Genomic DNA, 25,191 nt, shown 5'->3' with positions numbered 1-25,191 from the left:
AAGAGAATGGAGTCAGACGTCCTCCTGTGACCTGATCCGATATTCCATTACTGTCTTCTTTAATCGCAGCAAGTGACGGGAGATGATGAAAGGATGATGGAAGGATGAGGAGATGAAGGGATTTGCCAGGAGAGAGGGAGTCGTAGCACGATATGGCTGTGTTTGTAATGTAGTGCAGGAGCCTCGGGGTGTTCCCCCATTCTACAGTTACTTCACAGTTCCCCTGAGAAAGCAAACAAGCACCTGAGACTCCAGCGTCCATGTGTTTAACTACAGAAAATACCAGACAATAGCTTCATTTGGTGTATGTCTATCTGCAACTGTTTCCCAGACACACAACAGTCTCTAAGATCCACACTTCCAGCTGTCTCATAATTATATAACAATTGTACGATGAGTTACACAAAAGACACTGATTTTTGTCTTTTGTGTGAAAACCAAAAGTAAAGCAAAATTAAAGTTTCGATTTCACGAAGAGGAACACATTAAATGAAGACCCGCAATTTGCAAATTATGAGTATGAAACAAGAAACAATCAATGGCTGATTGTCGGTCTCTAAGAGTGCATTTCATTTATTGTTATACTTTTGCTTCATTTCCCTTTTGCCTCAATTACTGTCATCTTGTCAAGGATGAATATGAATATGGTGTTAGAAACAGTACTGAATGCTGAAAATTGTTTTGTGTTCGGAAAATAGAGGAAATTAAAAGAACAGTACATTTTGTAGGAGAAGAAAAGAGAACTTGGTGCACGTTCTTAATAACAACATTTGCCGTCCTAAAAATCAAGAACCTTTGTGCAAACACAAATCCATTTCTGTGGAACCTGGGCTGCTAGTCTCTTCATGCATTGTGTTGCCTTTTTTGTGTTCATGAATGTATTTCTTACAGTGACAAAAAAAAAAACCCAAAACCTAAGCATAACCATTATCATATCAAGAATCTGTTTACCCAAATTACGCCTCAACTTTGCCAGAGAAAGACACATTCCCATGAGAACTCATAGCTGTGATTGTGAATTTAAAAAAAGGTCTCAACACAGAATTTTCAGCGAAACCTTTTAGAGCATGAACAGTCTTGATCCGACACAACACTGACTGAAAATTAGATTAATAATGAACTGCATGAATAATGAGCTTCTGTGTTAATCCCACAATCGGACAATTTTGGGAATCTTGGTGCCGAGAATAAAACTCAAATTGCAGACTTGATGATTTGTTCTGATATATACTTCATATGTTTGTAGTAAGTGTGATTATTTGGAACAGTTTTGGACACAAGGACAACCATGAACAGCTTTGCCAACACTGTCACCTACTGCTTATATTTCTTTTACTGCTTGTACGTTTGGTCTCTCTTTTTGTTAAATAACATACAGACAGACACTAACACAGTAAATGCTGCCAACTTGGGTGTGAAACACATTTCTCCATAAACTGTTTTCATAGTGCGTCGCAAATGTGGACAGTTTTGTTTTCACAGCTCTTTACCCAAAGTGAATACATGTGTTCTGATCTCAGTGTACAAGTTAAGCATATTTAATTTCACCCGTCGTTTTGAGAGGCTGAGTTCCACATTTGGGAAATGGGCTCAGAAGCAAATGAATAAACTCCTTCCTGAACATAATACAATCAAATCAGACTGATAGAGTTCAATTAGACCTGCAAAAACTCCTCTTAGGAACTAATGAATCCCCCAATAACCAAGTGCAGCCTTTGCAGTCAGTTTGTACCACACTAGCTCTGATGAATGAAGCTGCTATTACAATCTCAGACTATCCCATTATGGTAATATTATTTTTATATATATATATATATATATATATATATATATATATATATATATACACACACACACACACACATATACACACACAGTTTGTGAGGTCTGTGCCTGACAGCACTTTGTTTACCCGCAAAACGCTTACACAGTGAATTGTAATTTATGTGCATCTGGCACCAGAAAGGAAGCGGTGTGGTTGGTGGAGACTACCTTGTACTGTCAGCTGGGCCTGGACTTCAATGGTTGTGTTGGCCGTTTCTGCCACACAGGTGTAGACACCAGCGTCCTCCTCTGTGAGATTGGAAATCTGGAGACTTCCACCTGCCAGGACCTCAAATCGACTCTCACTGCAGACACAAAGAGAAGACGTCACAAGAAAGTTAAGGGTTGGATTTGGAAGACAGAGTTGGAAAGCCCCTAAATTGTCTTTTGAACAGTATCAATATCCATGTACAAGGCTTTGCTGCATCCTCGTATCACATGCAGGACTGACAGGCTGCAGGGTCGTGCTGAAACTTCATATCCATCAACCTTTTAAAATATTTAGGAACAAATTTCAGCCCTAATTCCATGTGTTCCATCAGACGGATATAGAAAATTATCAGCTTCTGGTGCTCCGTGGTAGCAAACTGGACTCAGGTGGCCTCCTATCCACCTAACAGCATTCCAGCATTAAAAAAGCAAAACCAAATTGGAGCTGAATGCCCTGAAACAAATGCAACATCCATGATTTATATTTAGAGATCTGGTACCAAAAAAAAAAAAAAGCTCACTGGCATGTCTGTGAGCCCAGTTGTAGTTGTATCAATCATTTTCAATCATTCAAAGAATACATTCAAAAATAAATGTTGCTCATTCATACGTTGGACAGTAAGATGCCATTCAGCTGCATTTTTAGATGGAAGTTTGTGAGTGTGTTTGAGGCTACAACTAAGGCTTTTAGTTTTAGTGCAGTTACCTTGAGAAAGGTTTTCACCTTGTTTCATCAGCTGTTAATTAACTGGGGGGGGGGGGGGGGGGGCTGCATCTGGAGAAACAATACACCCATCTGATACTACCACGAAGTGACTGGCTCTTTTTCAAACATTTTTAATTTTCCTTCGGTTCTGATATCTGAAGCAAAAGTCCTACTTTCTTAAGATAAGCCTTTGCAACTCTGCAACATCCTGGAGCAGGACATTCAACTGGACCAGAAGAACACAGTTTGAAGGAAACAGAGTCCTGTTTCCTTCTGTAGTTAAGTGTATCACTACAGCATATGCAGAAAGACAGCTTATCTATCTTTTTGAATAGCTTTTATTGAAACCAGTGACCCTCCTCCATTTTGAAAGAGTTTGATTTTCTCTCTGGACCCAAAAGAAAGCATAACTCTGTGGACAAGACCTGGCTTGGTTCAACAACCACTGGAGAATAAGGGTAGGACTGGGCTGAGAAGAAAACAGAGATCAATAGCTAACAGCAAGAACTCCGCATTCAGATAGAGAGTGAAACAAAGGGAGGGGGAAAAGTGGGAGCAGCAGGTTGGCAGAAGAAGATAAAACTCCGAAGAGACGCAGCTGAGCAGTGAGAATATTTTTGTTCGACTGAGGTGTGGGGGATACATGCGAAGGAAAAGAGTGCAGCGAGTAGAACAGCCCTGTGCTGCAAGTTGATATAGATTTAAACAAACTGCTGATGTGTGCGAGCTTCCACTCCACCTCCCTTTTCTCTCTCTCCCTGACTGGTCCTGAGTTTGGCAGCATTGGCTGTCCAGACCATCTGCCTGTCTGTCTGTGCTGGAGTGGAGCATTCGAGTGGCACTCGACCTGCTGTCACCCAAGTGACATCACTAATTCACTGGTACTATAGAGATGCGATAGACCATTAACTTCAGCACCACCCACCATCGTATAAAGCTATGAGAGTCAGCTAACTCTGCAGTTTAAGGTTAGTGCTGGACAAATTAAATCAAATACATAGAGAAATAGACACAGTTTGGCAGGATTTTTGTGTTGCTTCCAGTAAAATATTCCCTCCGTACTGTGCTTAATGCAAGGCTCGGACCAACACCAGCCCTGTGTGAAAGGACAAAGGCCTGTCAGTCATTTGAGTGAGGTCCTACTGTTGGTGCTGCAGAGGGGTGGGGGAGCTCCAGGCTCGTCTGACAAAAAAAAAAAAAAAACCCTTCCAGTATAATATTTCTACTCGCCATATTTCTCTCTCAGTGTCTCTATCTGTCTGAACTGTTGCAACAATTTCTTTGTGGAATGTCCTGTCTGTGGGTATCACAAACTGTTGCAGAGTTTTATGTCTGGTAGGTCTTAAATGTAGAATCTTAAGTGGACTTCGTGGATTGAATTTTATTGCCTCACCAAGGCACGCAGCATGCAGATGCAGCCATTTGTTTTGTTGTCGATCCCTGCTCATGTCACACATGAAGCTGCTTGCTGCTGGTTAAGGAATGTGGTGTCCTGCCTGCCCTCTTAACCAGGCCACTATGAGAGCTAATACCTAGTGGTCACAGTTCACATGACACAAGTGGTAATGGCAGGACACTGGTGAATGATTCTCTTGATGGAAGAGTAGGGAGGGTACGGCGCAATGCTAACTGTACCAAGTACAGGACTTGAACAAGCCAAGCCTTTGCCTCTGCATTGTACGCGTCAACTGTAACTACCGTTGGTGTTGCAGTCCCATCTGAGTCAACCATAGATGTGAAGTCCCTGTTCTCCATACTACAACTAAATCAACCATCACTTATTTTGAAGTGGTAAAATAGTTGCTTAATATTTCTTTAGAAGGAAAATTCAAGTTTTACAACAAGGCATTCTCCAGCTAGCTACACTGGGACAAGTTGTGCCACAAGGGTAAATCAGTAACATTGCAGTAAAACTTCTTAACAAGAATAATTAGACGCTTCTTCAGTATTTATCAAAGCTGAGCAGTAAGAGACCTGAACATTGACCAGAGTAGAATCAGAAGCCATGTTGACCCATTCAGATGAATCAAAACAAATAAATCTCAAGTCACTCTGAGACAGCTGTGCCATACTAAAAAGCAAGCTGGGCTCAGGCTGACAGCTGTGCCATAAAGAAACCACTTCCAAGAAACTGTTGCACTCAGCAGAAAGCCTGGCAGTGAACACCTGGCTCTTCAAGGTGGGAACCCTACAACAGTAAGCACTAAGAGGGCCATGCCTTTACTTTTGCTTGTAAAACCTCATAATATACCACACAACCTGAATACCAGTTCTCTGTACATTGATTCATTCCCTGTGCACATTATAGAGAAAGACTGATTCTGCTGGGAAGCTCTGCATGTCAAATTCAGGCTGAATGAAAAATTCCTCAGAGTTGGCCGTGCCAAGCATTCCCGCAGCTAGTCTCACCAGGACAACTATTCAGGCTCTTGGCCTTTAGTGCCGCATGCCCTGTAAAGGGTACTGACAGCTCCATCTTGTATTTGAAGAGTCCATATCAAACCACCAGGCGATTTCTCTTTCTGTTAGGAACAAGTCCTACAGTTTAAGGCATAGGTTACGCTGCATAGACGTGAGGGAGAAACATTAACAAGCTTGGGTGGCTTGGGCTGAACACACCATATGTGAAAGAGCTCATGCTTCACTTGCAGCTATGTATGTGTCTGTTGTAAGTCTATGACTCTTGTGAATTACCTACAAGCCCTGGGAGGATGATGCTGGTAAGGAAGTCTCTGTCAACTCATTCAATGTTTCCTTTTTAGTACAACTTTACTTCTCGTTGCAGGTGGAACATAAAGCTGTGACTATCTATCTGATCCTACGCTGTGTGGCTCTGAGTTAGATTTGCCTCCCTTCCTTCCTCTTTCAGGTGGGATCCCTCCCATGGCCACGAGAGAGACTGAGCCGAAGTCCATTCTAAGCAGATATCTGAGCCATTTGAGCCACTGATGTTCAGTTACAGCAATAAATTGGGACAGTTTTTGCAGTTCCACATTGGAAATCTTGTCTAGCCAAAAGATGCAACATATTATACACACTTCAAAGACATCCATTTTCATGTCCATGTGTTTCAATCACTCGCCAGCATCACTGTATACAGTCTCATCCTGGTTTTTAGGCTGTACCGTTTAGACTTCCAGATGGTTTGCTTGCTTCCAAATGCACTGCAAGCCTCATTCTGATGTCTTCATACATTATCCCTACAGAATAGACTTCCAAAATATATTAACTCCTGGAGATAAAAGAGTTACTACAAATAGTGATGGGCACATGTGGTGGTGAATTAATGTACTTGAATTTTGGAGATATTAATATTTAAAGCCATCTGTTTGGCAAATGTTATCAACTTAGCTGAGTTCCCTTGCAGGTGAGCATGATTTTTGGAGAGAATGTTTGGGTCATCAGCATAATCAAGATCTCGTAGCTGTGTAAAAGGAAGCCACTGGATGCCTCAGGCTTGTCTGAGGTGATCCAATCATGAAAATCAGGTGAGGAGAGCTGAGACATCCCTGGCATATACCAGATTCCACAGGGAACCATCCAGTGACACCACACTCCAACTGATGGTAAAACATTGTTATGTCTTCATCTTTGTAGTTTGCAATCACATTTTATATTGTGTTGAATATCACTCGTCTGGGCTGCACGGTGGTGCAGTGGTCAGCTCTGTCGCCTCACAGCAAGAAGGTTCCAGGTTCCAGTCCTGGCTCCAGCAGAGGATCTTTCTGTGTGGAGTCTGCATGTTCTCTCTGCTCCTGTGTGGGTTCTCTCTGGTACTCCAGCTTCCTCCCACAGTCCCAAGACATCAAGAGGGAACGAGGCTGATTGATACTCTAAATCAGGTGGGTCAAACTGATCCAGTAAAGGGCCGGTGTGGCTGCAGGTTTTCATTCCAACCCAGCAAAAGCAACACCTGATCCAACAAATGAGCTGTGTGGACACAGCTTGATTGATTTAAGTTGAATCAGGTGTTGCTTTTGCTGGGTTGGAATGAAAACCTGCAGCCACACTGGCCCTTTACTGGATCAGTTTGACACCTGTGCTCTAAATTGACCGTAGGTATGAATGTGAGTGTGAATGGCTGTCTGTCTCTCTATGTTGGCCCTATGATGGACGATGGCGACCTGTCCAGGATGAACCCCGCCTCTCGCCTGTTTATGCTAGGATAGGCTCCAGCCCCCCCCCCCCCCCGCGACCCTTAATATGAATAAGTGGAAGACAATGGATGGATGGATGGATCACTGGTTTGGATTTTAAACATTCTGAACACTTATAAACCAAAGAGGATCCCAGGGGTAGCTGTTCTGTCAGTTTGTAGAGGAGTCCTGGTTTACTTTCAGCTTTGAAGGAAGTGGCAGGCACAAAGAGGGGGAGGGGGAGGGGGTGGGGGTGGGGGTGCCCGTCACAGTAGGTCAGCACACTTGGGTGAGGGAGAGCTACAAATGACAGAAGACCAGCAGGTAGGTAGGTATGTGTGTGTGTGTGTGTGTGTGTGAGTATGCGTGTGTTGAAGGGGAGAGTGCAGAGCAATTAGTAGTGCTGTGACAGTGGTTCTAAGGGGTCATGCTATCTGTCACACAAATGGGAGGCAGGCAGAATCCAAACTGTCAATAACAAATGGTTTTAATTATTAACGGACAGAGTGGCCCCCTCCAAACTTTCTGTGGCCTCTGGTCAGACTGTTCTTTTCAACTCCTTTACTTTCCTCCTCTCTCCCTACGTTTACAAAGCCGTCCACCATCATCACCATTTCAAGCTCTCAGTTTACCATGAATGCTAACACCACTGTAATGTTGGGTGTTGCTGTTAAAACTGAATAAATATTGAACTTTCCCTCTTCAAGAGAATGTCATTACGAGAGCTCCATGAATTTGAATACTGCTTAAGTATAAAAACGCAGTGAAGTTTAATTTGACAGCAAGAGAGGACAGAAAGAGGATTAGAATGATTTGTCCTGCTTCCATTGTAACATTTTGAAAATGAGACAACAAAAAAAAGGATTGTGACATCAAGCAGTCACATGAAATAGATTAATGAATAAACCCACGCAACATAATACGAGACGGTACCTGGTGCCAACGGCACATGTTGGGTCTTCTTAAGTGACTCAGCCATGAAAACGGTTTTGTTTTCCTCTGGCTCATAATGGAGAACCGCTGCAGGGCCCTTGAGACAAAAACAACTCCTGCATACCTGACTTAATTTGCTTTTTCTCCCTACCAGGGTTCCCCAGAATAAACTGATTATTTGATTAGTGTAGATTACAATGAAGCCTGCAGCCCAACTCACATAATATACTTTTAGGTGGCTCTGCAGGGATCTGCTCTGACGCTGGAGTGTGCCCAATGGTATATCTCACCTACAAAACTAAATTATGGTGCTTTTAAACACAACACATGACCTTGTGCAGTGAAAGACATTACAAACTCAGGCATTGAAGAAAATGTGCAGGCCTGAGCCATCAGTGAACGAAGCCTGTGTATTGTCAATTTTAGCTTTTGAAGTAAAATTATAGTACTTCTATGTGCGAGTACATAAAAGACAGAGGTGGTGCTATTCTGCAGTTTTAGAATGCATTAAGACACACAACTGTCTGGAGGTTCAGCTAATAGTGGATGACGTATTTTGTAGGCCAAACCAGAAGTTAGCACCACCGAGCGTTCACCAACAGCCAGTGGGATTTTTAGACTAGATTCTGGACTATTGATGAAAATAAGGCCCAACACCACTTCTGTGATATTTTAAGTGGAAATGCAGTCATTAGAAATACAGAGCTAACATTCTGCCATGATTGAACTGCTGTACATTGCGGATGCATCACTTCACCACAACTGCAGTAGCTTTGCTTGTCCCTTTTCCAGCATGACGACGATTTATTTTCCTTGACAGCCTCCATAGTCTCATTCAGGGGCTTGTTAGTAACCCCCTGCTGTTAGAAACGCGTGAAAAGTCTTGAAATTCACAAGTATGGTATTTTCATACATACGCCCCGCAAACAAATCTTAAAATACCTTCAAGCTAGTGTGAATCACAGCCCTTGTTCATGCACATTACAGACAACTACTTCACTCATCTCCACACTTGATGTGGAGATTTAATTTGGTATTTTCATGTGGCTCAATTTGCTATCATTTATTTTACCCAATAAAATAATCTCTTAACCACTGCACAGTTGTGTCTCCTGTCCAGGTCATAAATCCCCAGCAGCATCTCTATAGCAGTCAGTCGACCCAACGCTTTAGATGACCTCATGAGAAGCACAGACGAGAGACACCCCAAGTCTTTGTGGAGACTTTTCTTGCTCTGCTGGCAGGAAACCGTGTAGGTTATCTCATTTTTTTTCCCCCCTCACTGCCACATGCCAGCAACCTCTCCATTACCTTAACCCACTCTGATGCTGTCATCCATCATTTTACTGAAGTTAAGCGTTTTAAGGCAGAATTCAAACCACACGGTCTCCTGTGTATCTAGAAAAAAAGTAGTTTGTAGGCTCAATGAAAATGTGCTGCAGGACATATGTGTTTTCTTTTAGAGAAAGCCACCTTGCTTGATTTGCTTTGATTTTCAAGGTTCAATCGTGAGGCGATCGTATACAGCCTGGAGCGCCAATTTTAATTTCCAAACTTTCTGACATTTTAGACACCAAGAAGCAATTGTTGTCCATGAACCCTACATAGCATAAATAAGGTAGAATAAGCTGTGATGGAAGGAACTATTGGATGTGGCAGTAAATAGCACCACCAAGAACATTTTTAGTGAGCACTGAGCAATGAGTTAACCTCCCGAATGAATTCCTATGATGAGCAGAGAAAAATCAGACGCCATCAATAATAAAAGGCTGTACCTCTGGTGGAAGATGAAAGATTCAGAAGTAATACCCATAGTTTTTTTGTACTGTCGCAGATGTCGTTTTAAAACATCAGACCTGCAAAATGGTGTTGAAGGTCTGCAAATTGGTTTGAGAACAGACACTGGGCAGCTAAAAAGATCCATGACGTCAGTTACGGGTGGTAATGAAGTCAAATGATGTTGAGAACAAAGCAGGTCGAAGTTTTGAGTGAAATTTAAAGACTTCACAAAAAAGGCAGACAGTTGCGGACGACTGCGACGGTGGTCTGAATACCACATTAATCAGACAGAACATTTCTTCTAAGAATTAGCAAATTAACAGCAACATGTGCCACTCAAGTTATAATCCTTCAGGATTCTTTATCTTAACACCTACTTTTCATAAACAGTGAAAAGGGCCTAGAAATAGATGACAAATGTATTCTCATTTATGTTTATTTTCCCTTTAAAAACAGCAACAGTTGGATGTCATCGTCGTTTTGGTCACAAGTTGTATTTCCATTTGACAGCTGTTTGGTCCTCCTGTTGTTGGCAGGTGTCAATACTAATCAGAAAGTGGGTCATACTGTAGTTCATCAAAATGCAACGGCTGTCACCACCACCAGGGACTAGAAGTTTTACGGAATTAACTTGGACTGAATCCTTAAACGTTGTCGTTCCAACAGCAAGGGCACTGAAGGCTGTTTGCTTATTTTACGATACATTTTCTTCTGAAATTGGATGTGAAACAGAAGAACGTGATCCTTTTTAGTGTGATGTGGAGGCTTTATTTTTGGTTTTATGGAAGAGATGCTACTGCTTCTTTTAAATAACTGTTCTTAGCTCACACTATTAAACAGGCATGTTCTAAACATATCTGAAGCGCCCTTTGGATAAAAGCCCTATGTAAATGCAGTAAATTTACGATACACTGTAGCATGGACAACAAGGTAAAAAGCCATTTTTCATGTCTGCAGTGCTTGTAGCTCCCCTGCTAGTGCTCTAAAACAGACTTACCATGTAAGAAGGGCTGTCTATGCATTTATGTGCTTTTATTCCCTGTCTCACTCACAAAAAAGCCAAGTGAATATGTTGATGCGTGCAAGACATCGTCCAATTTCAAACAAATTTCCCACACAGTGCTTCTCTCTTCATACACGAGTAAATACAATATCCACAGCCATATTTAAATGAAGTCAAGGAGACAAGAAAGGGAGGAGACGGGTGACTTGCAGGCTTTGGAAGAAGGTTGATTTACATGCTCTGTCAAGTCCCTGTTTGCTGGCTGACATGCATAATTCATCCATTTTATTGACTGCTGGGGGATTCTGTTAGGTGTTAGACTGATAGTTGCAAGAACAAAAGATGACTGTCCTATTCATGAGTGTCATCAGGACCAGTTTATGAGACATCCCAACACCACTCTGACTGCACGCCAGCACGCTGAGATGTTACCAATGACAAGTTAAGAATATTTTCAATATGTTGACCGAACTGCTTCAGGTTTTACATTTTCTGTCATGGTGTTGCTGAGCTTAAATACACAGTGAATTTCGTGCCCTTGGCAGTAGCCCTGAGCTTGAATGAATCGGAGGCTTCGATCAAGACACTGGTACGGTAATACATAAACAACAGAGCAGCCAAGAGATATCATAATATCAATCTCCCATTCAAGGTTCTGTGTGAAGACACTTTAGGTAAATGACCCACAAGAGAAGGTGATCGATCTCCTTCACTACTCTATGGAAAGATGGACCTATGAAGCATTTTAACACAGAAACAGGGATACAATTCTGTCAATAAAGATGATAATTTACAGCAGAGTTGAAGCCATCCAGCTGTGCTCATACTGGGATCTTAGTCAAGCCTGGCAGGTGGGAAGCACATGACAATGAAAATGAGACTCATTGTGTCTGATGTAGTCCATCACAGCAGAGGTCACCTGACTGAGTAGGGTCGCAATGGAAATGAGCTTTTAGCACAACTTCTATACACCAAAACTGTTGAGGATAAAAATTGAAGTCACAAGTTATTATATAAAGTTATTATATAAATCTATAATGTATAACTTGGACAAAAATGAACACCCCTGCTACTCTTATTTGAGGTTCGGATGTTTGTTTGAAGATGGGGTGAAAAGTTTGTCTTCGAACTTTAATAATCTGTCTCAAAGGCCCCTTAACCCATTTGAGAGTAGTTCACTTGTTATCCATCAGGGGGCGCTCTAAAACTGCTATCACCTTGACCTGTTGCATGCCCACTGACTTGTCAGAAAATTAAGCTAATGTTGCTTTTACTAGATATATGCAAACACATTACAGGTTATTCGAACTTCGTTGGAACATTACTTTTCAATAAAATTGACAGCTGCAGTGGAGACATCTTTGCTGGTGTGCTTGTAGTGACGGGTATTTAGTTACCTGAATGTTTGCCTCGAGCAGGAATGGAACAACAGTAGTGATGGTGTGTAGCGGAGAGTACGAGGTAAAAAATATAAGAAGAAGCATCAAAAACTGTTTCTGGCGGACAGATACAAGCGAGCAGATGAAGGATTTAAGCAAAAAAAAAAAAAAAAAAAACAATGACGAGGACAAGTACGGCTGATAATTGGTGGCACTTTTCCTCCTTGGAGAGTGCTTGCGGCTCATTAGCATTTAACCAAATTAATTAGACTGGCTGTTCTGAAGCTGGAGGAAAGCTGGTCACTCCTAAACACTCTCACCATGCAGAAAGACAAAACTGTTGTGGAGTTTCATCCCTGCATATTGAGCCATTAAGAGACAGACACAAAAACTCAACAAAGAGAAATCACTGAGAATTAGACAACCACCTGTTCTACATTTCTATCTCAGGTCTTTTGTCTGTCCCCATCTGTCATCACAGACATCAAAAAGATCCATCAGAAGTCCACACGCTCTGCATGGCGAGATGGGCAGGTGATATAAAAGAAGCCGCCATGTCTGTCTGACAGGTTATGAAAATCAGCCTCATAATATTCTTCAAAGACAGAAATCCTTTATCTGCTACTCTGAAAAAGCGCGTCTTTAATTGTGCTCGTAATGAAAATATCAGCGAGTGGAGCAAATAGAAACTATGGGAAAAAAGATCCAGGAAACGGTACTATCTAAAACTGCTGCATGTGGTTTTAAGTTGCACATGAATTACCTACATTATCTCTGTGGCTCGGGGGGAAACTAGTTTTCCTCTTTTGTGAGACGAGAAGAGAGACTGAAAGAAAACAAGACACATGACGAAGTTGGAGCATCAGCAGCAGAAGCTCAATGTGATAATCCCTGCTGTCAGTGAGTCACCCTGTCTTCAATTGACTGTTCTGACACATCTTCATAAACTTTCATCTCATAGCTACAGCGTTGACGTTGTCACTTTCAAGGGCCTGTTTGTGCTCCAAAGACCAATTAGACGCTCTCCGCAGATTCCCCTTTCTCCCCTCCCCCCAACCCTGTATACACCATTTTATTAACTGACAGCAGCTTTTCTATTGCTCGTGTAATGCCTTAGAGGAACAGGAGACTCAAGGACAAAAGAAAGTTCCACAGTCACTCTTTTTAATTGTCAATGTCACAGTGATAATCAAAAGAAGAGTCTTAGTAATATATTCACCATCCATATCTGCTCTAAAGGCGGCGACACGGGGGTCCACTTTAATACCAAGAAAGACTTCCCTAGTTGTTCATAGTGCGCTGGCTAATTACCAATGCAGGCACAGTAGGGGGTGGTTACATACTCCAGATAGAGTTTGGTAATTAACAAAAGCTTGAATAGTAAGTACCTGTTTGGCAGGCTCCCTTCAGAGGTTCCTTACAGTCAAGTCTATAGGTGCTGAAGGCATTTTTAAGATACAGTACTTTCTGAGGAACCAGATTACAGTGTAATGATATTCCGCCTCACACCACACTGGAGTACTGCGGATACCTATGTGATTCAATTGTATTTAATTCCACTGGAGGATGGTAGATTAAGATGAATGAAACCCTACTTCAGCTATTTTCTGTTGACCCCACAGGTTTTTAAGTTATTATTCTACAGGGCTGGTGTACAGGTGTTGGGTAAACAAAGCACATTCCTAATTGGGGAGAATCAAACTTTCCCTGCCCAATGCAGCTCTCTCCGAGGGATTTGAGCTGTTTTGCCAGAGCTAATGAGAGCCGGAGGAGTGAGAGCACAGGCGCTGTGACACTCTCTTTTGGCTCTTAATTTGTGAACTTCCCCTCTGCTGGCAACCAAGCAGCCTTGTATCCCAACTTAAGTGGATCCATTGCTGTGTTCAGGTCTCCCTCTGGGGATCTCAGGGTGGCAGAAGCAGAGCATTAACACCTGGGGGGCAGGCTAGTAGAGAGGAGCAGGCTAGTAGAGAGCTGCAGCAACATTACCGCCTCTGCTGCTTTTTAAATTGTGTGAGAGCCAGCGGATGTTGGACCCCAACAACTCCTTCATTCAGCAGGAGAGAAAATGGTGAATCCACCCAGAGTCTGTGCTCATACCTTTCCTCCAGCAGCTTGTCTTCCAACAACCAACGGATATGCGGCGCTGGGTAACCACTGGCCACGCAGGGCAGCAGCACGCTGGCACCCACCACCTTGGTCACAGGAACAGGCTGCACCAGGAACTCAGGCTTCCTCTCTTCTCCAGTTTCTGCAATGGGAGACAACATGATTGGGGTTAAGTTTGGAGAAAGTATTGCTCCTTTCTAACTGGCCAAGAAACACTTGAATGGCAGTTTGATCAGCATTCAGTTCCTGGTCAAAAGACTCTGCAGTAAACAGAGGTACATCACGTCCCAAAACCTGGGTGACCAAGGTAGTTTACAGCCTGCTACCACCAGCAACTTCAGTGACCTTTTGGCATCTCAATTCAACAGTCTGCATTCTAACACTGCTCCCCATCTACATTGACTCTGGTAATCAGTCTACAGCAGATATTAAATAGTACCCACAGTCACAGCCCTCCAGGCTGATTTCTACAGTTGCTTTTGTGACACTAAAAAATATGTACCACAACAAAAGGGCAAATCATCTAATTGCAATGGCAATGGGTTCAATCTAAACTTAACAGGCTTTCTGTCTTCAAAACATCACCAGAACTCTGTCATTCTGTACATGGAAACCAAGAACATTTGGCTGAATAATCCACACTGACTGGGAGTTCATAGTGATCTGCCAAAGCTCACACTGAAATAAATGCTTAGGCAACATCTTGCAAGTAGTAGAAGACAATGTCTGTCTTAAGTTTCTGTGACCAAAGAGCGTGTGCATGAGACAAAATCATAGTAATGTTTAGCTCTTTGGAATGACAGCAAAATTTTAATAGAGGAAACTAAATGGCTTTTTCTTTGTCTTTTTCTTTCTTAACTCTCGACAAACCTGAGGTATTTAATTCTCAAGCAGTCACGATGACTCAGCATGACAAATATATTTCTGTCACCTCAACATCTGCTGGCATCCAAACAAAATTCTTTTCAGTGTCACTCACACAGCTTCAAGAGTTTTCCTTCAGTAGGCACGCAGCCTTCTGCCACTCCAGCACACACCTTGGAAGAGACGTAGAGAGATAAAGGCCGCCACCGGGGTCTTGTTGTAGACTAGTTTACAACCTCTAATATCTTCTCTGTGCTGGCGGGAGTGGGCTGCTTAACGACTTCGTAAATAAAACTGAGATGAGACGAGACACTGTGCCACAATGGAATCCCGTCTCCTGTACAATCAATGATAAGCCCCCCGGGAGTTCAACCACTCCTTCAGGCATTCAACCTTCAGCTCGTGCTCCAGTTGGGCGAAAGGTAATGAGCAACCCAGAGAGAACACTGTGTGCTTCAGTAATTTAATGATGCACGGAACTATATATTAATTTCAATTTACTGCACAAGAGGTTCCACAATAGCCAAGAAGCTCCAACATAATTACTCAGTAATCTAATGATGTGAAAATGTTTGAAAAACTGCTAACGACAAGTGAGGAAAATGCTCTCTCTATTGGACATGAAAGGAAGTATAGTGTCCAACAAATCTCTTTAATAAGGTATCATCTTCCCTGCCATGTCACTTAAATTATGATTATAAACCCTGTATCTAAAAACTGTAAGAAGAAAAAAAAAATTCCTCTGATTTGCAATTGAACTGGACATCATCTTAGCGCTCTGACTACCTGGCAGTATCTGGAGCTGCGCCTCATCGCTCGTCTTTGACGATCCCACATTCTCCACCAGGCACCGGTAAAGTCCAGCATCTGTCTCCGTGGCGTTACTGATCACCAAGGCACCGCTTGGCAGCTGCAACAGCCTGGTGCTGAGCTCCAGGGGCTGGCGGTCTTTCTCCCAGTGGGTAAAGGGCATCAGGTCTGAGTTGACCTCACACGCCATCACCTGGCTGTCTCCTACAGGCACGGTGGCTGGTGCAGGCTGGGTGACAAAACGGGGCATTCCTTAAAAAAGCAGAAGACAAGGATGTTAAAGCGAGCTCCTGCATAAAAAGATGAATATTTTGGCAACAGCTGAGAGGTACGGGGAAAGAAATGTCACACACAGGCAAATGCCAAACTATCTCTATTGTTCTTGAGTGACTTTTGTATCATTGGTTTTCTGCCTGGTTTGAAACTGAATTAATTTGATTTTGCAGTTAAGAATTTGCTTGGTCACAGCTATTCATATAAAGTCAGGACTGACTGGGCTGAATATGAACTCTGGATTGAACAGATAATGACACCAAAAAAATACATTTGAACTTTGGGGCATATACTGTATATTCTTTGTGAAAACTACCTGTCACTGAAGCAAATGTTAGAGGGCCTGCTCCAGTGAGAGGAGAATTGAGCCAGCAGTGAAGGCTTTTTTGCACATTTATCAGTCTTATTTTACATGAAATCGGTTCAAGACACTTGGAAGAAGAAACATCCATTTACAGTGCCAGACTGGAAATCAAACTGATCCTAGACATTTCACACAGCAGCTAGGAACATTACTTGGAATATCTCGCCATAATCTTGCAAGTGATTTGCTGTAATCCACAATCAGGATGGATTCTCTGGTGTAAAAGAGGCCAAAAACACATCTCCGACCTTGCGGAAAAAAATCCTAGATCGCACCCACACATACATATCAACGCGCACAAACAGTTGCGTAGCACAATCACTTACCCTTTATGGCGGATGTTAATTTGCTCCACAGAGCAGGAGACACACAGCACTAATTAAAAAAGGCTGGATCCACAGGCTGTTTGTGCTTACCTCGACTTTCATCTCAACGTAAAATAATTATTTCCTGCGTTTGAAGCCATTGATCTGAAACCAACACTTGTGGGGTGCGCGTTCGAAACAATCACACACAATTGCTTCAATTAAAAAGAACTTACAATATGTAAACTGCAAATAGTATTCTTGGATTAATTAGTGAGGAAGAGGGAAGTTTTATTGAAAAAAAAGGCGGCCACTCCATCAACCACAAAAGGAAAATCATGCTGTGTTATGACCACAGAGGGTATCTTGAGTTTTTGAGCTGACTACGGTTGCCTCTATGTGTGAGAGAGTTGAATGGATGATATGATATTGTGAGAAGAGGCAGCTCACTTCAAAATGTGTGTCAGTTCAGTTGTAACTATGCTGATAGACAAGGAGAAAAGCTGAAGACTTGCTGAGGGATGATTTGACATCTCCGCCTCCACTCTCCTACAGACAGTTTCTCAAATCCCCTGCCAATAGTGGCTCCAGGGTAAATCACACATTTAGATAACAACCTAACAACTACAGACTCCCCCACTGACCCAGGCAAGGTTCTGTGAGTAGATCTCAGCACAAAAGTTCAAATAATATGGGCTTATCTGATGCCATGACTGATATTTTTCATATCAAAGCTGTTTGTAGAGCGGTCACCAGCTGTATCATCATACCGGAGAAGAAGAAGCCCCGGATGCATCACTGAGATGAGTGGCACTCTCAGTCGATCAAATGTTCCTTGTTTTTTATGATTAGCAGCAGTGAATGATCAGTCAGCCGGTAGTGGAAGGAAATCCGAGATACATTTCTGGTCTTTAAAATTAACATTTGGCTTTAGGAAGACTAAGGGAAGTCATTAGCAGACATGATGAAAATTGTTTCCTGCACTGCAATTTCAGCTTCTTCTTACTTTCAGGTGCTGCTGAGACCTGCAATTACCTTGTGGCGCAATACTAGACATTGGAGACCTCCGTGGCTCCGCCTACTCAAGTCTGGGGATTTCTGAATGCCAAGTGGTTGATTGAAAAGCAGTGAGAATGGGCACTAGCGAACCCACACCACTTTCACGTTGTGCTCCCTCCAATGAAACAAACCAGACATGGCAGATGGACAGGTGAGTTGTGTCCGCATAAGAGATTGTGTCAGTTCTTAAGATATGAAACAAACAAGAATCTTCGAAGGCTTTTCTTTCTTTGAGACTGCAGCTAGACCATTCTACAAGCATGTGTTGCCAGTTGCAAAGTGTATACAGGTATGCAACTGCTGCACATCACCAACTAACTCTAAGAGCCACTTTGCAAACTTTGGAATGGTTCTGCACTGCAGGGTTTTTCAAACTCTAATTGTTTCCCCTCCCTTCTGTCTTGAGTCTCTTGACTAAAGCATTTAGAGAGTCAGGTTCTCAGTGTATTAAGGTCCAATCAATCAAAGTTGGAGGTGGTCTGACCTTCATGCGGCCACATTCTTTTAGCAACGTTTACCCAAACGTGTCTACCGACTAAACTGTTGAGGTGGACATATGTTTTCATTTGCAAGTTTTGTCAACGATGCCTGAAAATTTTGAATACATTAAGAGTGTGAAAAATCTTGGGTGATTTAGTTTGCCAAGAACACACCACGGAATAAGAGTAGTCTGTTGTTTTAATTAATTCCCCTTGTTTTCTTTTCTGCCAGACAAGGCCCAGGGAAAAGTATCACTGCCTGATGCTAGTTAAAAACAATAATACATTTGGTCTTTGCAAACAGAATGATGTAGGTGTACATTTGCATATACAGCAGGGAGGGCCAGATCCAATCACAAGTGGCCACTTAAAACGCATGTAGAGATGCATTTTAATGCCAGGTGTGGACTCACGCACGGAGAGCGATCCACTTGTGATCAAATCGCCCAAGACAAATATTAATATCAGGTCTGGAGAGGAACTCTATCTGCTCCGACTCTGCTCTTCTTTCAGTTCTCAGCCGACTAATCCATTGTACTTCTAGCCTCATTACTTGTCTGCAGGCTGAGTTCATCAGATTGATGTGTCTGGACTGTGCAGAGGGTCTATGTGTGTGTATGAGTGTTGTGTGGATCCTAACTCACACAGTCATGGAGGCTTGCACACATATTTCATAAAAGCCAGTGTAAATGAAGTGGATGCTTCACTTTATGATGCCTAACATGTTTGCGTGCTTTTATGTGCACGAGCAATGTGCACACATTAGGTGTGGGTCAGGGCAGGGAATTGGAGATGGGAAGTGGTGAATGTCGATGCTAACACTATCAATTCCAATTAATCACAATTGCCCGTTTAAATCGACTGGGTGGGAGCTTCATTTTCCACACCCTTGGTCAGCACTATCTATTGAACAGAAGTGCTGTATTGCCAATCTCAACTCTTATTACCAGAGCGCGATGAGGTTAAATGGATCCTCGACGGCAACAATGCCTCAGTGGTAAAGCAAGAATGAATTGTTTAATGCTGATGACAGGCTGTTTCTTTGTTCATTTTGAAGACATTAGAGCAAAATGTGACCTTAACTTCTGAAAAACACAGCAGCTAATCCACAAGTATCACCAAAATAGATGCTTTTTGAGGGATGTTGAGTTAGATTCACCAATCCTTACATCATCTGCTCAATTTTGCCAGCGGAGCGTCTCATCATATGAATGCTAATGACTGAATGTGTCTATCAGTTCGTGAGATTAACAGGAACAATTGAGCTGCAGACAACTATGAAAAGGCGGAGCGACTGTCTACTTTGCTTCCGAGCAAAACTGCGACCGCGCATGTACGCACACAGATGTATACTTACATCGCACAGTTGGATTCCCCCTATCCTGAATTAAAATCAGGTATAGAATCATAATGAGCAGCTTAATGGAATATGCAGGAAGATTTAAGATCTCCCACTGTATTTAACTGACTGGCAGAGAAGCTGCCTTTCACCTCGGATCAAACCATCTTCCATATTTGCAAGCAGGGTCTGTTTATGTAATTTTTAAAAAAAAAAAAAAGATAAGGGGATCAAATTTTGGAGCTATAGGGTTGTAGCTGCTTCACTGAATCTGGCCCGACAAACTAGAACGTTTGGATTGGTAGCGTGAAATAACCTGCATTCCTCTGTGGAAGTGTGCATTGACAGATGCTTAGTGCCTCTCAGAGACACCCATATTTTGAAAGCTATTTACACAGTGACTGATTACAGTGAAAGACCAGATCTAACTCAAGTACAGCTGTCCAGCTGCAACTGAAGCCCCCTGCTGAGCAAACATAAGGGTGTGTAGCAGCAGTCCAAACAAAATGCAACTGAAATTTTGAAATACTGCGTTATGCCTGGGTGCCTCCACCATATGTGCCTTACTGTAATTTAAAATATACTAAAATGTGTTTGCATTTGCCTAAATAAGCTTAATATACTATGCAATGTAAGCTACAGCCTAGTTAATAATAACATATTATCAATTTATGAAAAAAACAACAGGGATGGTTGCACATTCAAGTTCCAGCACTGTTGTTTATTGCAGACAGTCATCAACGTTTCAGCAGCCAATTTTATAAACCTGGAGTCCAACACCTCAAGTGTGGGTTCAGCTCTTTTGTTATTTGTGTCTGAAAGATCACTTATAATATAATCTGCAATTGTAAATAATTTGATGTTGTGAAAATGTGTGCCAAATGTATTAAGATGTGAGATACTGCATTCAGTAAAATGTTGTGGATGTGAGTTCACCTTGACTTTTGCCCCATCAACACCCTTTAAGTTTATCCTCGAGTCCAACTGATCATTTGTAACAAATTTGAAGAAATTCCCTCGAGGTGTTCTTGAGGTATTGTGTCAAGGGGAAAAGGTATGGAGGACCAGACGGATGCCTTAACCCATAACTGGTGCTGGTATATAAACTGAATGCACGATCTTAGATTTTATTTATTTTTTGCCCATAACCTATAAACAGATATTTCTATGACTGAAAATTTTAAATTGATTTTCTCTATTTTCAGTTTTAAGAAAAGCCTCCAGATCATATATTTACCACACTGTTGCCTCATCAGCAAAACAGGGCCGTTATAAATAACCATCATTAAAAATTGATAATGAACTGAAGATCATTATTGCACGTGCCTAAAAAAAAAGGTTCCACCCATATCACTTACAGATTTTGCCTTGTTGCTTGAAAAAGTACTTAGGAGATAAAAAGCTCAACACAGTCTGACATTTTGTCAAGACAATTTGCACCACCACTACATTTGTCTCTTCCTCAGAGAGAAAGACTATTTGATGGATTAACTATTTTTTGATTAAGATCAGACAGGAGAAATACATCACAAAGGAAGCAGAAATCCCAATTTCTTCACAGACTACAGAAGACCAAAATGTAAGCCAGCTACAATAAAGGACTCTTCTACCTCCTGTACTTCTCATCACGCTATTATTTCCACAACTCTACCCCCTTGCTCTCAGGTTCACAGTCATTCTCTGGGGTTGAAGAAAGTCATTCTGGAAATGTAGGAAATCAATACCGGAATTTGATGTACGCAGCCAGGTAGAAGGAAAGTGGGTACAATAAAAAAAAGTAAATTAAAGCTTTTCTTTATTTTTTTTTTTTAAATCTAAAAATGAATCTGAGCAACCAGCAAAAGATCATATTAATGCCTCTGTCGTTCAGACGTTTCTTATCTAGTGCAGTGCTGACACTCATCAGCAGAACAATCACAATCTTACTCCTGGTGCATTTATGACCTTATGTATTTTTTCACAGCAGCACAAAGAGCAGAGGATCTGATAGATCTGACACAGATAAAGAAAGGGAATAAATCCACTCAATAGCTGTGAAAATTTGAAGCTCTAAGTGAGTGGGGGAGTGGGTGGGTTCCATATACTGCCTTTCAAAATTATATGCAGAGGCAGGATTTAAAAGAATTTCCCAGCTGTAAACCCCCCCAGCACAATTTGTACTGTGCCTTCGTCTGCTCTCAGCCTCTTTCCATTCATGCAAACTTGAAGGCCAGCTGTAGCCTATGTGATAAAAGATTCCTTAATTGAAGCTCTCTGAGCTTCATGGGAGATTTCTAGGAGCTTCCTACACTACAGCAAGTCATCCTGTTCAGCCACGATACTCTTACTTAAAGCAAGAAAAATGTTCATACCTTCTTTATATTTTGTTGTTATGGAAACTACTTATTTGTTACCCATCTGTTAGTCAAGCTCATACAACTTAAAGCAATTCAAAAGAGGAGCAACAGCAGTACACTATTGTGAAGTTGCACAGGTATAACTAATAAACCGGACCTAATACGTCCAATTTTAAATCCACACATCTTTGTTGGAATACAGACTTCCCCTGCCAAAGCTGTGAGGATTGTGGAAGATATTTAGCTTCAGAGGTCTTGTAATGCTGGATTAAAGCTTAAAATCTTGACTTATTTGAGTATTAACCATCCAATTTCAAGGTTTAGATTTTATTTCAAAGGCAGTAGGCCAACTCATTTTGTGTTTCGATGTTGGGTCAAAAGTGTTCAGACAGGCAGCAAAAAGGAAATAAACCTCACCGATGAAGCTCTGAAAACTGGCCAGTGGCATTCTCAAGTTTGGGAGTAGCTGCCTCATTAATAAATAAGACATATTTGCATTTTTACATTCAGACATGAGATATTTGATGATGTTGTAGAGAAGTTGTGTGGAACATTTTTTTAAACCTAAAACATACTGTTTATTACAAAGAAATGTCAGGTTAATTGATAATGAATGATTCATTGCACCCCTGATCTGATGCATACAAAATGTACACTTACATTGTTTCCTTTGCAGAGACCCACTCAAACACACAAACACTTTCACTCCAAGCCAAGACTGCCTCAGCTCAGTGTCATCTGTCTTAATAAAGTCACTTCAGGGTTTATGGAACGCATAAAAAAAGATTCTTCCATCTCTAATGCAGCTGAGGTCATTAAGGGGAGGGGCTTTCGCCTAATGAAGTTCTACATGTCAGATGAAAACCGCTGTATGACTTCTTATTTTCTCAAGCCAAGAGGATTTTGATTTTTGAAATAGTGGGGGATTAAGAAATGCTAACTGCGAAGGTGGTGTGACCAATTTACGAGGCGACTACCCCTTCATATGAAAACACCAACATAGAAATGTGAACATAAATATCTGCAAGTTTAAATTAATGACTGTAATAACGAGGCAGAAACTGAGCCTATAGGAATTATGAGCAGACTGCCAAAATATAGAAATGAGCAGGCTGACAATGTCATCACAACATATTTGTTTTTTCACTGATGAACAAAGATGTTTCAGCATACGGAAATCCTCTAAATCCACATTCAGATCGTGATTAATTTGTGTATGTTCCACAGAACAGAAAGCACGCATGCAGGTTTACAACATGGTTAAAAATAGAAGCAATAACCCTTCTGAGGACTGAAACATGTCATGAAGAAAGCGAACCAGCAGAACAGCTGGAAAAGCTTGCTGTTAAATCAGTAGTTTTGCACCCAATGATATGTGTGCAGAACAATTGCAGCCACAAAATCATACACACTGGAACTGTGTGGGTTGTGCACACACATCAGAGGGACAGACGGAAGATGGATGGGTGGCATTCCAGAGGAGTTGGCCTCAGACAGGGGTTTATTTTATCTACTGGTCTGTAAAAATGGCTCTTGGAGCAAGAGATGATAGAAAGAACATATCCTGACCTTGTAGCCTGTCAGTGCCCTAAGAGAATACAGTAAAACCTCTCAGAGGCAGCTGGTGCCCCCGAGTGACACAAATTCCTATTGTTACATTTCCCATATGACAACCTAAAAAGTATGATGGTAGAGGACGGTCAGTACAGAAACACATCACAAACAGAAACCTGCAGGAGTGCAGAGAACTTTAGCCAACAGACCCCTTTAAGAAGTGATAAGCTAGCTCTGCAGGGTTTTCCACCTCCATTAGATAGAGTATTTTCTATCTGATAAACCACTCTGGGTACACACCAGATGTTCTGCAAAGAATGTCCTTCTAAACATTTATGACTATCAGCAGATGGGCCCTGGGGCGCAGCTGCTGTTTAGAGAACAACTGAGGTGAGAAGCCGCTTCTTACAGAGTTCAGCAGCATTTCTCACCCTTTCAACAAGGACATGCACTTTCGAAGACTAAAAAAATCCCCTCTCCACTGCGAATGTTGACTTGTGACAAGCTGCCTGTCTGATTTCTGCCAAAATGCTCTCTGTTTACACAGGTTTGCAGGAAAAACAGAGCAGATCAGACTGCAATGAAATCACAATCACTTGTGTCACGATGGGAAATTGCACATCAGGATGCGGTGCTGGCACAGTTGGCACTCTGACAGCCCCTGATTGGCTGTGGAGGGAACAGACAGACAAGAGACTACAAGGAGGCTCATGGATGTGATGGATGGAGACTGATACATGACGGGGCCAGGTCAGTTGCCATGGGAACATCCGAGGGAAGGAAATCAAACAGCCCTCTTAAAAATCATCAATAACTGAATTTTCATTGATAAATTTATGTTTTCTTAGACATGTCAACCATTTAAATTACCTAAAGTGGAAAAATGTATTCAAGCTTTTTTACTGTAACTGATTGACAGAGGGGGGGCTGATACAAGCTATTATTGTTGTGCACACTATTCATCTAAGACGTTTTCCTCAAACACCTTTACCCTGATACAGGAAGGTTATCTACAGGAGAACTGAGAGTGATAATTAATACTAAAATACCCCCCCCAGGAACCTTGAGAAATCAACAAAAGTCTTCTGCATCAGGCACAATCAATCTTGTCGAGAACTGACCACCCACTACTGGAAGAGTCCAACCGTCTTCCTTTTCAGGAGAATTACAGGCTCCCAGGGGTGATAAGTATACATTTTACTTTGTTCCAAGAGCAATGAACACATGTAATTTGCACTAAATCCTTGACGGAGCTGCTCAAGAACACTTTACCATGGCTACAATTCCAACAGGTTGCCTTTTCAAAAAACTGACTTTTTGGTCTTTGGTTGTTCGCTGTAAGTGCTGTGATTCATGTCCAATGTCCATTGAGTGGTGTTGCACACTCTGAACAAAATGTCACACATCCGCTGTTATAACGAGCAGTACCACAGAAACCTATGAGTTTCTGCAGAATCTCCTCCTCTCTCTCTTCTCTGTCTCTCCCTCACACACACACACACACACAGCACTAGCCAGCCAGTAACCACACCCACACAGCAGGGGGTCATTTGTCAACTTTTGAGGTGTCACAGTGAAATGATGAATAATGTAATTTTAATTAACAAGTCCTAAGATGTAGAGCTGCAAATAATTATTTTCATTAAAAATGAAAATGTTGGAAAATTGTGAAAAATGCGAATCATTATGTCCCAGAACATGAAGTGATTCAAATGTACTGTTTCGCCTG

The 25,191-nt window shown here is 41.8% G+C and overlaps 1 protein-coding gene across 10 annotated transcripts in view; it reads right to left on the bottom strand.

Moving 5' to 3' along the window:
• Positions 1-25,191, bottom strand: part of neo1a (neogenin 1a) — a 151,918-nt gene that overhangs the window by 54,230 nt on the left and 72,497 nt on the right. For all 10 annotated transcript variants that reach the window (XM_086226920.1, XM_086226863.1, XM_086226929.1 and 7 more), the window contains exons 3-5: positions 15,730-16,005; positions 14,071-14,221; positions 1,993-2,129 (exon numbers count right to left, since the gene is read on the bottom strand). In XM_086226920.1, coding sequence (XP_086083046.1) covers positions 1,993-2,129; positions 14,071-14,221; positions 15,730-16,005 — 564 coding nt within the window. The remainder of the gene's footprint in view (positions 1-1,992; positions 2,130-14,070; positions 14,222-15,729; positions 16,006-25,191) is intronic.

Source organism: Aulostomus chinensis, chromosome 2 (genome assembly GCF_037954235.1).
Source record: "Aulostomus chinensis isolate RoL2024-O1b breed Wild chromosome 2, RoL_Achi_v1.0, whole genome shotgun sequence".
Classification (NCBI taxonomy): Eukaryota; Metazoa; Chordata; class Actinopteri; order Syngnathiformes; family Aulostomidae; genus Aulostomus; species Aulostomus chinensis.
This window is presented reverse-complemented; position numbering and strand designations above follow the sequence as displayed.